The sequence below is a fragment of the Siniperca chuatsi genome, linkage group LG18 (genome assembly GCF_020085105.1).
Source record: "Siniperca chuatsi isolate FFG_IHB_CAS linkage group LG18, ASM2008510v1, whole genome shotgun sequence".
In the NCBI taxonomy this organism is placed as follows: domain Eukaryota; kingdom Metazoa; phylum Chordata; class Actinopteri; order Centrarchiformes; family Sinipercidae; genus Siniperca; species Siniperca chuatsi.
Genome location: NC_058059.1, coordinates 18,802,704 through 18,820,732, shown reverse-complemented (window position 1 = coordinate 18,820,732; position 18,029 = coordinate 18,802,704). Strand labels below are relative to the sequence as shown.

Here is an 18,029-nt window from a genome sequence, read left to right as displayed (position 1 = left end):
TATGTCTAGATTTCAAAGTGAGGACAGAATTAATGGTTATACATACACACACATTTCTTTCTCTCTGCTACTGCAATGCAAGTGTGTCTTCTGAGAGCAGAACCAATCAGAGCTAACTACAACCCTCCAATCCACTGTCAGCATGGAAACATGACTGGTGTGCAGCCCGCAATGTCACCTGTTTTCTGTGTGTTTGAGTGTGTGTGTGTGTGTGTGTGTGTGTGTGTGTGTGTGTGTGTGTGTGTGTGTGTGTGTGTGTGTGTGTGAAGCACTTAATGCAAGAAATTACTGTTCACAGTGCAGCTTTTCTAATCACTCACAACGGCAGCATCTGTCCTTATGAATCCTGTTTCACCAGAGTCAGTTGTTCATTTCTGGCAAACTCTTAACCCTGTTCAAACATCTACAGTATCATGAAACGCTTCCAGGGTGTGAACCTACAACATGTTTTATTTATTGTTTTGGCTTTTCAAGTAAGCCGGGATTTGTAAGCCTGCATTAACAACTAAAAGATCTCAAGTATAATCAAGTATTATCCAGATCAACTCTGCCTGTTAGGATTTAAAAAAATCATGTGACACCATCGATCAAAAACAGATCGGGAAAGGAATTAGTTTTTGTGTGTGTGTCGGTTTGCTTTTGTGGCAGAGTTTATTTGTTTCTTCGGGGAGATTATTTTTCCTCTTTCCTTTTTATTCATAAAATACCCATAAAAATACCCTTGAAAAAAAATCTTTCCTGTCACAATAATTAGTACTACTGTTTTGTTTGTCATGCTGTTAAATTTTCTGTTTACATTAGGAAGATAAATTGAGGGATGCAAATGTGCCGATAGTTTTGGTTTATTATTGATTTTAGCCTAGTAAAGATGTATCTGTATTGTTGGATATGTTGAGTGAAAAGTAACAAGAAATTGCAGCACAGAAATGCAAAATGATGAAATATCAAAAGTTGCTTTAATACACTGATACCTTTATACAGGTTCACCCACACAAAAACTACTTTATTATAGTTAATGTTTATTATAGCTCAATAGTTTAAAATTGTTCTGACTTTTAAATTTATTTTATGTGTTCAGCCAATACTGTATGTCAATATCAGATTTTTTTATCTCCCAAATATCTATACTGGTATTGGCCTCAAAATGTGCGTGACCATGGGTGTATATGACTGGGTGATTGTTTCCACTGCATTCCGGGACAGAAAACAGAGATGATTCTAATTAGAAAACATCTGCCTTCATAGCCTGAAGTACAGTAACAGAATCTGGTGGCACCAAACAGCTGGCAGAAGAACAAAAGTTACCATACACATACAATTTTGTCAACAAAACAGTTACAGGATAGGATAGGACTGGACTGGTATCATTTTAAAAGTTCACCAAGGAACAAAGTGCCGCTTAAATCAGATGCAATTTAAGAAAATTGGATTCAGAATTTGGTGGTAAGTGGCATGGCTGTGGCTAACAATCTGGATTTGATCTAAACCATAACAGAACATTACAGCGCCAGTGTGCATTGTTTTTACTGTTGACTTTTGTCTTTTTATTCCAAAACAGTGAGGGAAAAAAAGAGAGAAGTAAGGTTTGAAAAACAGAAATCTCAGCACCTGGAAGTGAGTGAGTCACTGCTGCTGACCAACAACTAGTCTGCAGATATATTACAGCCTGTATGTGCTAGCAGAGCAGAAAACCTTCATTATTACCATTTCAAAGACCTCAGTGTACTTCCAGTCAAAAACGTGTTTCTCTATCCATTAGATCACTGTGACACCATCACCAGACTCCATCACTGTGTACACCATAGGCCTCTTATCAATAATTGTAAACACTCAGCTACTGAATGTGAGCTTTTATCTAATCTCCAGTGCATGTGTGTGTGTGTGGAAGTACAAATGTGGGAAAGAGGGGAGAGGAAAAAGAAATCCTTCTGTGGATAAATGGGCGATTTCAGAATTATATCTAATGGTTTCTGTCCGCTGACTTATTTCAGTGGGCTCATGGTCATGGCCACAGATGATGGGGTTGGGTCAGGAAAATGATAGAAAGAGATAAACAGAGTGAGAGATACAGGAGAAGGGTGAAATTGAGAGACAGACATGGGGGTAGAGAGGAAGACAGGTTGGCGTGAGGAAAGGAAGGCGTGACCACAGCGAGACAAAGAAAAGAGATAAGTGAGGGAGAGGAGGAGAAAAAAGCAGAGAGACTGAGAGTAAGTGACAAAACACAAAGAAAAGAAAGAGAATTGAAGTAGGATATAAAAACACTCAAAGGATGGGGGGGGGCAGGAAACCAGCAAGAGAAAAAGAGACAGAGAGAGGTACAGATAGAGAGATTAATGGGAAGACAGGGAGTGAGACATACCGAAGAATGAGAGCAGTAATGTAATATTGAGTGTTTGTTCATTTTTAAGGGCCTGAGAGAATTGCACATTAGTGGAAATCTAAGCCGGCATGAATGACATGAGAAATAATAGTAAGGCATGAAAATCCCAGATAGCAGAATTTGAAGCTATTTAATTAGTTAAGTATGTTGCTACATGTGGAACACATCAGCACAATGTAGAGAAACTCAGAAGTGTGAGACACAACATTATAACAATCACAAACTTAAAGGGCCGTACGGGAGCTTTAGTTATGATGGATTTTACTTAATTTCAGTACACTACGGTAAGAAAAGATTTGATTTCTTTTTGGCGTGTGAAACTTATGTTGGCATCATGTTATACTGCAGTTGCAAACAGAAGACTGTTCTCACCAGAACAACGCATTGGTCGTTTGTTTTAACACTTAAAACAACCGGTTTTAACATTTTCCTGGCAAGCGCCCTCTTGTGGTCTTTACAAATGATAGCTGTTTTCTCACAGAATCAAAAAGGTGGAAATAGCATGACATCATCATATCACTGCAAAACCTAAAAGAGCGGAGGATGGGGAGCATGGTTGGGCTTACCTAGCGAGTGACGTAGATAATCGTAGTGGGAGACCATAGTTCATATCCTGTTTCACTAACTGTCAACAATGGTGTCTTTAACCATGACCACAATGTTTCCCCACCCTTCAGTTCTTATACTGGGTTCAGACTACACAATGTCAGCCACGGGGTGACAAACAAAAAATTTTAACTGTTTTTCTCGTGTAGTGTGTCATAGTGGAATACAACTAATACAGCATTGTTTCACAGGGACTTGAAAAACTGAACCCAAATGTGGAACACACAACACAGAGGCAGGGAACTGATGCAAAAGGACATTTTATTAACACAATACCTCAGTGAATTAAAGGGAAGCAGAGTCTCTGGGTAGGGAAGAGCCGGGGCTGAGCCGTGAGCCAGAGGTTAGAGCGGGCGAGGCTGGGGAACAGGCGTAGAAGCTGGTCAGAGTAAGTCCAGATCCAGGGAGAGAGCCCAGGTCCAGAGTGTGAGTCCAGAGATCCAGGGAGAAAGCCCAAAGCATACAGGAATGGGAATGAGGCAAGTGTCAGGTCCAGGCGGTGGGTAACTGCACACACAAGAAACAAGGATTAGCGAAGCACTTAAACAAGGTAATAGCAAATCGAAAGGCGGGAGTGAGACTAATTGGGTAACTGAATCTATGATCCAGCGGCACGGTCTTCTTCTTCTTCGTAAAGTTTTATGGCGGTTGACAACCAACATTATGGTGCATAACCACCAACTGGAATGGAGTATGAATCGGGACTCTAACTAAACATTCACTAATGAAACTGAGAAAAATCAATATAAATAAATAAACACACCATAGCTATATTCTCTTTATCAAATTTGTTCTCCTAAGATAATGAAACAACAATAGACTTCTCTCTAGAACTTCTTTGTAAAAGATTGCGTAAATCAAACATCTTTATTTCTTTAAGGTTCAGTGTCATTTCTCTTCTCTCAGCATCATATTTTGGACAGTAAATCATAACATGTTCTAAAGTTTCTTCTTGATCACAGAGGCGTACTGTAATGTCAAATTGATTCATTTTTGTGGCTTCTTTTGCACACTTGTCAGCTATTTCATTTCCTTTGATTCCTATATGTGCTGGTATCCATACAAATGTCATATTTAGCCCCATCATTTGAATTCTAAATAGTGTTTGTTGTATCTCTATTAAGACATCTGGTCTGCTGTCTGAATGGCTGTGCTTCAAGCTGATTAATGACGAGCTGGATTCAGAGCACATTACTGCTCTCAAAGGTTTCACATCTTCAACCCATTGCAATGCTAACAAAACTGCCAGCATCTCCCCTGTATACACCGATCAGCGGCATGGTCGGAGTCCAGTATTTGAAGCAGAGTTGAGCTGAGCGAATTAGCCACCTGCCAGCTGACACCAACACACCTGATCCAACTCCTGTAATCAGCAGCAGAGAGAGAGAGAGAGAGAGAGAGAGAGAGAGAGAGGTGGGGGCTCCTGGCTAGGAAGAAGCAGAGGACATGCCAAGCATCTGGGATGCCTCACAAACTCCTGACAAAATGACTAGCATGATATGTTTTATGATGTGACAATGCTATGGTTAGGTTTAGGGAAACATTGTGTTTGGGTTACAATATGACATTTTTTTTTTTTTAAGGTTAGGGGAGCTTCGTCATCACGGTTACATTTTTCGTGAACCATAAATTCAAAGCAAAAAAGAAAACCACCGGCAGTGTATTTGGGTATAGGCCCATATATTTTGGATGTTATTTTATTGTCTTTTGGGGCTTTGCAGTGCTTCACGGAGGCAACAGCAACACCTCTTTCCAGAAACAGTGCCATTGTTACTCTGGACAATCCACATCCACAGAGCAAAATGTCTACAGTTGTCATTGGAACTACTTTCTACTGAAGAAGTAGTCCCTATGCAAACTGTCAACAGCATAGTTTCATGGAAACCACCCCACCCATACCCAACCCCCCAACCTCACTGGACAAGGACTCCCCCTCCTCACAAATCCCAATTTAACCCTTGATTATAATGGAAAAGATAATGTACAGTACATTATTTGTATCATGAAAATGTTTTTCAGCAACTCCCTCACAAATATCAGAATCCAGAGAGAGAATCAGCAGGAAAATCCTCATCCAAGTGTATTACCACAAATGTAACTTTGACTTGGGTGGATGACTAATGTTGATTACCTCTCTTGAGCATGTTTCAAATCTCTGCAAGTTGTTTTTCAAAGCATAGCCAAATGACTGGATACGGATGGCAACATAAAATGCAAGCAATCAAAAAAACACGTCATTTCTAGTTAAAGGACTAAACTTGCAAAACCACCAGCGTGATCCCTTAAGCCATTTAACCTCATATTTCTGTAATTCTGTGTAGTACACTACATGTGACTGAGGGCAATAGAACAAGCTGTAACACTGAAAAACAACGTCATAAACATCTTAATGATGACAAATGCATTTCCCCCTGGAAGACACATAACACGTTAGCCATTAGAGCAAAGTCTCTCCTAACAAACACCAAGTTAGATTAGGTAAGAGATCCACATTTCCTAATTTGAAGGAGGAGGTGTGCAGAGACAGAAAAACACCTCAAAATCATTGCTTATAATCCACTAAAGATGTTGTACACAGCAAAGAGCTTTAATGCTGATATTGAAACTCTGTTTCTGGTATGATATGGTATAATAATGATTATAATGTTGATTGTAAGGCTAAGCATGCTGGGATGGAATGTACAGTTTTTCTGATTGCTTTCTCAACCCCGTCCAAATGTTTTCACATTGTGTTTAAGTGATCATCCATCTGTCTGTGCCGTGTATAATTACGCAAGTGAGTGTTTGCGGGTGTTTGTGTCTGTACTTTTGAGTGTTTATCCGTGTCTACCCTCAGTTTTGCATCGGTGCGTGTGTTTGTAGGAGTGTGGAGTTCATTGCCGTTGTCTGGTCCCCATTATTTCCCTGTTTTGTAGCCCTCTGTTCTCTCTTTTTTGGAAGCCCATTTCCGCTAGGAAAAGAAAAAAAAAGATGAAAGTTAGGAATGATAATAAAAAAATACTCACGGCAAGTCAAAAAATTAGATACTAAGTCAAAGTTTTGACTCTTAGTCAAAACTGAGAGATACAAAGCCAAAATTTATACTTTTAATGTCCAAAATATGAGATAGATGTCCAATTACTGATAAGTAAAAAAATATTCATTAAGTCATGATTATGAAATACAATGTCATATTCAATTGATAATGAGTTAAGATTTGACAAAAAAAGTCAAATGTGACTTTTCAGTCAGAATTTTGACATACCATTTTGTAATTTTGACTTTGTATCTCATATTTATGACTTACCATGAGTATTTTTTATTTTTGTCATTTCATTTATTTTGTTTTCCTGGCGGAAATTAGCTTAAATTGCATGTTGGATCCAAACTTTATTGGTTTGAGCAGGCGATGTTTTGACCCTACAAGAAACTTCCTGGATTTAATTGCTCAACACCCTGTCTCCTAAAAGATTTGTTATTCACTAGATTCTGGGTGTTTTGATTTGCTGAAATATTATCCAGTATTGTGGAGCAACATGACTTTCAACAAGGTCAAATCACTGTGTAGCTAAAGATGATTCTTCAAATGTCACAATGTGTCACATACAGTAGGGCACTGTTGCTATGAGTAGGACATGACAACACCCATACATGTCTCTCGCTTCTGTGTAATTCCTGACTCTATCAAGACCTGTAAAGTGTCATAGTAGTTTTCCGTGCATTTCCAGATTTTCCCGGCCTGTGTCGGAGTCATGTTTATTTACTTTCCTCCATTGACTTTCCATTTCTCCGGTCTCTTTTCCCTCCATTTGGCATTTTCAAGTAGTAACAAAGCAAAAGGATTCACTTAGGTCCGCGAAAAAAACCTATTTGTTTCTTCCGTAAACAAAAACTCTGCTTTGCCGTCTGTGAACCTGGTGTGGCAGTAAAGCTGCTCTATGTGGCCACTGTAAACCGGACACATTTTTTGGGGCAGTGTAAAGAGGCATTTTTGAGATGAAGGGTGTATCACAAGTAACCATATACCCCTGGGTTCAGAGAGGAAATGAAACAATCCAAGAGATAAACCTCTGAGGTCATAGCTTCACACAAAGACTGTTTTCTTCCTCATTCTGAGGGAAAATCAGGACAAACATCCTGTAAATAGACATATTTTACACTCCATTTGAAACAGAACAGGATCAGTCTTAAAGAAGCAGCAGGTTATATGAAAGAGAAAAAGAAACTAGAGGAATGTAGAAGAGTATTTGTGTCTTTAGTTGTTATTTTGTTTTGGTTTTTACCTTACTCGAACAACAATATAGGCTGTGGTTATGGTCGATTTCATGATTATATTATGTTTCCATCAGGACTCACAAAATGAGACAGTGTTGCCAAAGGCAGGAAACATGGTCCCAAAATAATATAATGTTGGTCTGAAGTATTTTTCTTGTTTTTCTGACTGAAGTTCTGAATGCTTCTGTGCTGTTGTTGTCCTGTTCGGAGTATGATGTTCCACTCAGAGACAAATAGTTCAGATAGTTTCTCTGCCGGGCTGTGAACTGTTTAAGAAATGTATCTAGCTCTGGAGCGTCTGCTTGCATAGCTGGGAAGTGAGGTCAAGCCTTCGCTGCAGCTGCCGCCTGCAAAACACTAACAGATAACAGTCCTGCCTGTCAATATTCTCTCTCTCTCTCTCTCTCTCTCTCTCTCTCTCTCTCTCTCTCTCTCTCTCTCTCTCTCTCTACCCCCCCCATGCTAACACATTTCATCTAATCAGAGAAATGATGATGCATTGTACTCATCCAAATGAGGTTCAAAGGTTATAGATGTGATGATGGAATGCTGGAGATTTGGTTGAAAAATGAGGTAGAGGTCAGTCATTTATGTTGTTGTAGATGGTTCACATTAAGGGAGGGATAATGATGTTGATTGTGATTGGCAGGCTGTTTGATCTGATTTTTTGAGAAATCAGGAATCCCATCCCACCTTCTACAGTTGGTTTGTTGGTTTCTTTTAACTATGACCATGAAGTATTAGCTCCCTAAACTTTACCCAACTTTAACCATCAAATGAATCTTTTTTGTAATGATAACAGTTTTAGAAAGCACTGACAAATCATGTTTAAGGCACCAGATAAGAAAACATTCATATGGTGTGTTTTGAAAGGCAATGACAAACATCCTGTTTAGTTAGTTTTGACATTGCATTTCTGTTTTATTTGATTTTGTTTTCCTTTGAAATAATGTTTTAAACTCATTTCTGATTTATTTCTATGACATTGGGCTTTTATTTTGAAAGCTTGACCTTTTTCTCGGTCTCAGTTTATGGAGCCCTAAAAGTGACAAATTGTCATTAAGATCTCAACTGTGATAATACTAAATATGTGATTAATCAAGTAATACAGCACTATATTGTAATATCTCTTCAGTCAAAAGTGCAATAAAATATTTAAATAGCAGAGCAAGTTAAAAAGGTAAAATTCTTTGTGAAAAAATAATCAAAAATTAAATGCTTTTTTTTTTAGGTGAGAAAACTATTCCACTTGCACAATTTCACCAACACTTTCACAGCTTTCAAATCCTTTTTTCTTTGTTGTTAGTGCTAGCATGTTTAATCAGTGATATATTGCCCACTTTCCCCATGAAACATGTTCCGTTTTGCTCAGTTGTTTCCTAATGTATCTTCTATCATATAAAAAACTAGAAAAATGAGAAGTGTTGGATAAATAAGATCATACCGTGTGGTGAAATTAAACTTGAGAAAGATTTTTGATTTACACAGATTAAAGGCAACGGAATGATGTAAGTTATTTACAATCAATTTAAATTATTTATATCACTATGTTTATTCATGACTTAGAAGACAGCTTTTTAGTGGTATTTTTTGCTTTTTGGCCTTTTGGTGACCTAATGCACCCGCAATAACAAACTATTTGGAAACACCGTAAAACAAAAGTACTTTGTCCTCAAAATGTATTGAGAAACGTTTTAGATGTGGTTATAGAGTGACATGGGTGTTTTTGTTCTGTAGACTGATAGTGATGTGGTTGTAGAGTGATTTTAGAGTGAACTAACTCTGGCTCCCAGGCGGTGTGGCTTCACCTATATGTTACATCACCCAATGTGTGGTTGTGTTGTAGGATACATTTTCAGGACGAAATTCTTTTTATTTTATTATTTTGTTTTGTTTTTGCTTCTTTGCTTTTCTGTGGTTCAGTAGAGGGATGAGAGAGAGATATCACATTAACATAATATTTACTTAAGATTGAAGGTGAAGGTGGTACATTTTACAGTGACAATGAAAACATGTGTAACCATTTTGATCAAGTCATCAGTACTCAAGTTTAAGTCTAAGTGAATCATTGTTTCTGAAGTGGGAGTCAGCAAAATTTAAGTCTGAGTCCAAAGCAAGTCATCATTTTTCAAATGTATCATGAGTCATAAAAACTTGAATCCTGGAAATCCATGACTTCGTGCTGCAATGCCAAAAGCCTGAAAAGACAAATATATACTGATCTGGTGAAATACAATATGTTAACTAGGTGAAATTAAAAAAAAAGTCAGGCTCACATCACATTTTTGTGGTATTAACTGCACATTAAGCCCAAGTGTTTTATCAGACTCATGAAAAGCCAGAGGAAACTAGAAATTATAAAAGTTAAGAACATAAGCTTGATCACTGATTAGTAATAGTAACTCATATGCAAAGCCAAACCAAAAAACATCACAAAGGCAAAAAAAAAGGATGTATTTCACATTGTGTTTTTCAGGATGAAAATTGAAGAAATATACGATGTGAATAACTGCCTTTAAGATTTATGATGGATTATACACATGTAGAATTTATGTTCGCCCTAGAAAAACACAATTACAAATGCATTTTATAAGAATTATGAAATAATCCAACTAATCAGTAAAATTAGTGTGTAACTGAAAGAAACTATGGACCCAGAACAGTCTCATAACTAATAAATAACATAGGCGAAAATTGGTAAAGTGCAACAACATTTACTCAACCAAACTTTAACTCCAGTCAAAACATAACATTTAGTGAACTCTTTACACTCCCATTAAGAGTTGGAAACCACAAAACTTTTTTGTTCACATGTTGCTTTATATATTTAAATCTGTCATTTTATGTATTGTAAGCAAAACCATTCTATAGAGCTGTCTTTTTTATATTAATGAAAAACATCTTTCATTTTCCCATCACCAATTTCAACTTTGGGTTTCTCTGCTTTGTTTTCTCCTCAGGTGCGTTCATCATCTGCTGGACCCCCGGCCTGGTCATCCTTCTTCTCGACGTCTTCTGTGCCAGCTGCAACGTCCTCACCTATGAAAAGTTCTTCCTGCTTCTCGCCGAGTTCAACTCGGCCATGAACCCCATCATCTACTCCTACCGTGACAAAGAGATGAGCGCTACCTTCAGGCAGATCCTGTGCTGTCAGCGGCAGGAGAACGTCAACGGGACGACGGCAGAGGGATCTGACCGGTCGGCGTCATCCATCAACCACACGGTGCTGAGCGGCGGTATGCACCACCACCACCACCACAACGAACACTCTGTAGTATAAAGGAGGGCTGGAGATCACGGAGATCAATCCGACTGCTTGAAGGAGTTGATCTCTTTTGGAGATACTGACTGAAAGAAGGTAAATGGCAGCGTGGGAAGGTCAAGAGGGACTGCGAACATGATATGAACTAAAGACAGCAGCGTGATGAATTTGAGAATGAATATTAGGTAGATGTAGAGTTGATGATGAGCTGGGTGAGATCACAACAAAGAAAAGGATACATGGTGACTATGAAGAAAGATGCCAAGACTTTATCGCTGTGTGGAGAAAGAACAGGGGAGGAGTCTGATCTTCGAGGACTCTGATAGGCTTTTAGTATTTTTGTTTAGTTGTTTATTATTTTTATTATTTGTTTTGAATGTGTTGTTATGGACAACGCTGATATGAACTATTTAAAAGTAATCTGTGAAATGAAGTACAACCCATCCTCTATCTTCTCAGTCTTCTCTAACTTTGTATCCTGTAGTCGTGGGTTTCAGACTTTGTCCCCTTGATCCCCACTCTTAAGAAAGGTCTCATAACATACAGACAACATGACCATTGAGTTTCCTTCCCATTCATTTGAGGACTCATTCGTATTAGTTGCAACATTTTGGGTCTTAGAACACTTTTCTTCCTTTTGCCTTTATGTTTGGGAGGAAAGACTTCAAATCTTGGGAAATTCAAACCAACACATGCCATTTTGTGAATACAAGTTATCTCTGCAAGCTTTAACTTCAAAATGACCTTGTGGGGACTCAAGGCTGATTTTCTTGATAGTGTTTGGATCTGTTTCCAGGGTTTTAACCTTTTCAAAGTGAAATATTTATGGGACATCCTGCTAATGCTTAGAAAATATATAAATATATTAATACTGACATGTTTAGCGACTTACCAAAAAATACTGCAATACTGTTCTACCCATTATGGATTGTTTAAGTAACCAAAGCCACTACTCTTTTCTGCAGTACATTCATCATTCATCTTTTAATGACCTTACAACCTAAATACTTTGGTGACTCATTATTCTACTGATCCTCTTCTCCCACTAAAAAGCTTTTGTGAATGCATCCTCTTCCATCCAACGTAAATCCATGAAGGGTCCAGGTTCTGCATAAATCCTGAGTTGTTTATTCCCTCTAAGGAATTAGAGACAAGTTGTTCCAGGGATCTTACCAAAAAGGGGAGGATGTTTGCAGTTCTAGAACATGCTCTGTGCCACAGTGTTATGTGGAGACAAGGTGAAGGTCATATCTGATGAGCGTTAACAGACTTCAGATGACATGAAATGTGTTGAGCTGTCTGCCTCTCGTGGTTTTATCGAGTGTCTCCGTGTCCATGAGGCCTGAAGAGGTGGAAGTGTGAAAGTATAACCAGTGTTTATGTTAAATTGCCCTCTGGTGGCGTGAGTAGGATCTCTGAAACTGAAAAGTACTGTAAAGGATATGAAATTAGAAATTTTGACCTGATGATGGCGCTAGTTGAAAAGTCAGATGATCACCAAAGTTATTACAATGCATCCTGAGGGGAACATGAATGTCTGAACCAAATTTCATGGCAGTCCATCTAATATTATTATATATTTCAATCTGGACCAAAGTTGTGGACTGACCCACAGACTGAACTACTGACTGACCAACAGACAGACATTGCCATCCATAGAGCCGCACTGCTGGCGTAACTAATAAAAATCCAGTTTGCAATCGCAAAGCATCGCTCAGATTTACTCATTCCATTGCATGCCATTATTTCTGTCCAAAACTTTACTGTTAAAAGTGCTAGTGTGACCAATCACAACTGCTGTAGCAATACTTAGCCCAGAATCTGTGGCTCTTTGGCCCTGCCTACTGAATTTAACTCAGCCCATGAGCTCTCTTTCACTTAGCTTCTAATAAATATTTGCTAAAAATCCAAACATCTTAAACTGCATCTTTTATGGCAGTATCTGGGAAAATTACCATTTTAGAATACGCTCCATGACTACACTCTTTACAAACACTCCAAAAATGCCTTCCAGAAAATATCTTTCCTATTAACCAAATACTGAATGACATGTACAGATGTTTTTGCTGTAACAGTGTTATTGGTGATATGAAGTAATACAGATGTCCATCCAAAATATATTATGTTTTCTTTATGTCACCATATGAGACGGTTGGGGTTATGATGTTTTTTGGGGAGCAAATCTTTATTTGCAAATGCTGCAGAAAATGACAGATACAAATAATTAAAATTTTTTGCATTCACATATATCCCTGCCCCCCTCCCTCGTCATCCCTCCCCATGGCGGCATCCCTCTTAATAGCCCTCCCCCCAACCATCCACTCCCGGGTCTTCCCTGGACTGCTTAACCATAGTTACTGAGAAAAGTATAATGTATAGTGTTCCTCCATTCATGACCCATGGAGCCTATTCTTTATTGCTGCACTGCTGCATGTGACCACATCTCCAAAGTGGAGGATTCTGTCTAATTAATTCGGGCAGTATATAGATCAAGTAGCACAATGTCATGAAAATGTGCCATTTCCTGGTGCTCAGATCGTGAAGGGGCAGCCATCTTTGGACTAAAAGTTTTTTTTGGTGGCTGTAAGACCTCCCAGCAACAACTTGCGCTTTCTTTCATTTAATTCTCTACTGAGAATCATTATTGAGAAGCAGCAATGTTGGATTGTGTGGTATGGTCTTACTTATTAATTCAGACAAAACTTTGGATACCCGGTCCCACATCATGTGTGTATAGCTTCCCAGTGAATTAAGTTGGCACATATTACAGTTTGGACTCTGGTGACAGGTGTATAGCGGGGTTATGATAATGTTGATGTTTACCTAAACAACTATGGAATGTTTACCAAGCCACATCATTAAGCATTTTTGTGTCGCTAATTCTTACTTAAAGGTGTACTGACAACGGTGACATATTACAGTTTACTCTTATGATAATTCTAAAATGTTTAATAGCCTTTAGGGTGTTTTTCTTCATGAACTGACTTCGTGAGAGGTGAGGCAGAGTTGAGCCAATGCAGTGTTGAATGGAGTTATATTATTTCCACAAGTGCACTCACTGACTTCTGCTATTAACTTGGGATTCTAAGCCAACAGAAAGTCAGTATGGTGATGCTATGACGTGCATTGTTAAAAACTGCCAGCTGAACGTTTTGTCCTGACTTGAATCAAAACACTTTTTGGCCAAAATACATAGACAAAGCTCCTAACAGCTGACAGAAAAGTGAGAATCATGTCCAGAAACACAGTCAAATGTTTTCCAGGAAGCAAGATGTTTGTCAGGGATTTAAACTGCAGTGCTAAAATGAAGTCAGCTGGTATTTTTGCCTGTCGAAGTTTCCCAAAATGTTGCCCTGTTTATGAGGCAACATAAGTTCTTGAGAATGGGGAGTGGACTTCTTATTGTCTCTCCCCATCTAGATTTTCCTTCTTGTTTTTAGCCTTTTAATCTCCTGGTTGTGCCTTCACACTGTACAAAATAAGTAATTTGAGAAAACTCCAATTCTAAGGCAACAATCTTAGATTTTTTTCAATTTAACTTAATTTATTAAGTTTTGCCTTTGAGTTTGTCCAAGTTTCACTTCTGTCTTCACAAGAAGCCTCACAAGGGTAGTGGCAGAAGCAGTGCCACTCACTGTTTCATTGACCAAATGTCAATCTCTGTCTCTGGACCCAAACCTCTGTATTTGACATTCACTGTAACCATTTTTCTAACAAAGTAGTGATTCAGGTTATATAGCAAACCAACTAAGATTTCTGTCTTTGTATGTCTTTGTTTACCAGTGTGTCACTCTTTGTACACCATTGTAAGTATATGTGTACAGTATGTATGTATATAAAATATATTATTCAAAGTTAATCACCAAAGGGAAAGTGTTTTGTGTTTGTAAATGTAACTGTTATACTCTGTCCAAATGTACTGTAGGATTTTGTTTATGGGTTTTATGTCATGAGCTCTTTTGTATTGTGACCCTAATTAATGAATTTTACAGTTATTAACATGTTTGTGACCCAGAACTAGATATCTATGTGTGCAGTGCCTTCCAGTCCTCCTCCTTAAAGATTAACTTAACACCAGGCTGAAAGCAGTGTTTTACTGCCCTCTCTGGTTGAAAGTTTCAAGCCTGTTTCACCTCTGACCATACCCAGCAGTGATGTCACAGTGTCCTTGAGCACACTTGTACATCACTGCAGCAAGGTGAGAACTTAAGTGAGAAATCAGCAAAAACCAAATTTCAAGGCGGTGTTAACCTACTCTTTAAGTTTGTTTGTTGCTAACACTGTCGTTTTGCAATTGCCTTAGAACAAAGATGTCAGCGTTAGAGCAATATTTCACTTTTGTAGAAAGTTTTCACCAGAGAGCATGATTTTTTTCTAATAATAAAGATACACAACACAGACTCAAAGAATGTGAGTACAAACTCATAAATACAGATTATATAATATGATTTTATAAAACACTAATTGAAATTTAAATGTAATCTATTTTCATTTTGTCTTTTTGTTTAACAAGAAGACAAAAAAATTCATTCTTTAGGGCAACACGCACTGGCTGTTTTCGATTGTAAGTCCACACTCTAGCAGTCAGGATACACGTCAACCCACTATCATGCATGTCAGGACACGCCACAGTCCTTTTCCCCAGGGTTAATGTGAGGGAACTTTCCCCTGAAAAGCAACAGCGCATTAGCTCCCGAGATTAGCACATCCTGGCTATTGTATCCTGACTACTTCTTACTACTCTTTTGTTTGAATGGCGCATCCAATGTTTGCTATGGGAGTCAAATGACATTACATGGCGCAGCCGGTGTGTGTTGCACTAAAGATATGTTCATCCCAAAGTGTATGCATAGAATGATAATATGTACATTATTAGGAGCAACGACTGATCTTCCAAACTGTAGGTGTGAAACATTTTGTTCTTCCAAAGTGAAACATTGCTTTAAAATGTTTTTGGATATGTTTGCCAAGCCTCAGATTTAACAAACCATGTACCAGTAGTTTGTAGAAAGTAATTGTGACAGACATAAATGTGATTTCCATACTATCTATACTGTACGGGCCAATATCAATGAATGTCCACCCAGAGTCATAGTGTTGATATCCCAGCAACAATAAAAACATGAGAAAAGTCTGAATTATTGTGTTGGTGTGTTTTTATATGTGAAATGTGGCTTTTCTGCAATAAATAAACCAAAAATAGTTTCAAAAGACCTGATGATAATGGCACTTATTTTATTGACAGTAGTAAAGTGTTTTTTGAGGGCCTTGCTTTATCTTACATCTTTAGCTTTACTATTGTTGCTCCTTTCTGTTATCCACCAATGTTTTTGTCCCCATGACATCCAAAACGTCAGTAACAGGCAAACAAGGGAACACACAGGGTCACAGACAGACACAGACTGATAATGTATGCTTCATGACATGCAGGGTGTTTTTTTGGCTAGACCTAATAATCTATAGACCTTGAAGCTGTTCGCACATTTTAGACAGCCTTGACTGTTAGCAGAAGTCTGTGTGTAACCATGTGTTTATATGTTGTAAGAGGCAGACATTTTTTCACGGTGTGGTTTCCATGGTTGTGTAGATTTTGAGGTGATGCTCAATAAATTAGTTCCCAACACTTATAAGTTCTCTATTGAAGTGGTGTGTCTGGACTTGGCTCGCTTGATACACTTGCCAGAGAACGTTAGTTTATAGTGAATTTTTGTCAGTCAAACAGGAATGATGGCCCGGCCACCCCCAGTGGCTTGGAAGCTAAGGGGGCATGTCATGTTGTATTTCCAAAATAGTGTTAATAGTGTCCCATCATTACACTGAGTTATGGTTAGTGGTTAGTGGTTAGGGTTAGCATGGACAGCAAATAGGAAAGTGAATATATTTTGAGTTATGATTTTCAACCTGTGGCCCAAACAGCTTAAAGCTGCAAAAAATGTAAGTAAACAATGGATCAAAAGACTATGTGTAATATGAAAGGTGTCACTCACTGTGACAAACCCAGAGAAAAACTTCCAAAATTCACTGCCTGCCCTAAATCCACTCCCCTTTATGTGAACAGTGTGCCAGTAACGTTACCACTCTAGTCACAAACTGTCTGCGACTCACAGCGCAATAGTGGGTTACTATCCCTGAATACGTTGGTGTCACATCAGCTGGGCGGAGTTAAGACGTTTTCTAATGTTAATAGGGCTTAATTTGTGCCGGATCCTGCCGGAACAGGATCTGGGATATCCCAGATTGGGACAGGCACCCGTTTGATTGGATCCGGCACCTCCTTTGTCACTATCAAAATCTGTAAATAAATTGGTTCACTCTCAGAAACCCATCTCGAGCTGCAGCAGGCATCTTTTTGCAGTGAAAAAGCTCTGATAAATCCACTGAATGCTACCTACCCAGCAGCAAATGGCTGACACACACAGTTAGCGGTTGGCTGGTGAACATATGGAGCATGCAGCAGCTAAAGACAAAAGCCAGATATTTCTCCTCAGGAATTGATGAAGACAAGACCAAAGCTAAAAGGAGAGTGAATATTGGACTTACATTCGACTCCAAATGAAATTCAACATTGCTCCATGTCTTCTGAATGTGTAAACAGCTTGTTCCGCTGCCCCCAAAACGAGACACCAAAAATTGTGTAAGCCCGTGCATCCAATTTGTGTGGTCAAAAACATCTTCTCTGCAAAATCCATTTCGTCCCGTGTGATTCGTCATTTTTGATAGGTTGTCAATCTCAAGAGGGCGGGTCTTACCTGATATGAGGCTGCGAGAAGGCAGACCCTGGAGAAGAGAGAGTACAGGAAGAAGAGAGGAGCTGCGAGGACTGCAGCTCTTTTTGTTGAGGCCGTGATGGACAATGAATGATAACCCTCATCCCTGAAGTGTTTTGGTTTAGTTTCGGTCTGCGTCTGTGTGATAACCTTAATGAACTGAAACCAACCAAACTCAGTGCACAGTTGTTGACCCAAGAAGAGCGATACGACTCAGTTGTGAAAACTGAAAGTTTGACCGTAATCACTTTACATTGCAGATTGTGGACTGTGACATGAAGCAGATGTTGGCTAAAGCACTGCACAATACAAGAGTGGTATGTGTGTGTGTTTAACGCTACTGTAAGAGTGGTCAGGGCCATTATCCATCCTTCTCGAATTCTAATTTTAGCAAGTCACTCTAACCACAGAATTTTATTTTAGGTAGTAGACTCTGTCATCACCCCCTCCCCCTGTAATATTTTTTTTTACAAATAGAGTCAACGATATAATGTTTTACATGCCAGTAGGGACATCATTAGTTATTTTAGCAGTTTTAAACCTGCATCGCTGTCCTTTATCTAAAATCCTATCCCACATGAAATCAACCGCGCGCAGCCTTGATATTATTCCCACTAAGTTTCTTGAAGAGGTTATTGACACAGTTGACTCAGTATTTGACTGATTATTAATAGCTCCTCAGCAAAAGGAATTTTTCCATCTACTTTTAAACATGCTGTGGTCCAACCTCTTTTATAGAAACCTAACCTTGATCCTT

At 38.6% G+C, this 18,029-nt stretch overlaps 1 protein-coding gene and 1 long non-coding RNA gene across 2 annotated transcripts in view; one reads left to right on the top strand and one right to left on the bottom strand.

Moving 5' to 3' along the window:
- Positions 1–15,643, top strand: part of lpar1 (lysophosphatidic acid receptor 1) — a 42,747-nt gene extending 27,104 nt beyond the window's left edge. Inside the window, exon 3 of the mRNA XM_044174306.1 lies at positions 10,204–15,643. Coding sequence (XP_044030241.1) covers positions 10,204–10,523 — 320 coding nt within the window. The 3' untranslated portion in view covers positions 10,524–15,643. The remainder of the gene's footprint in view (positions 1–10,203) is intronic.
- On the bottom strand, positions 1,112–17,346 carry LOC122865618. Its single transcript, XR_006375507.1, has 3 exons — positions 17,255–17,346; positions 17,046–17,109; positions 1,112–3,496 (listed from the first exon to the last, which is right to left on the bottom strand). It is a non-coding gene; the product is annotated as an uncharacterized LOC122865618 (long non-coding RNA).
- Positions 17,347–18,029: the final 683 nt, after the last annotated feature.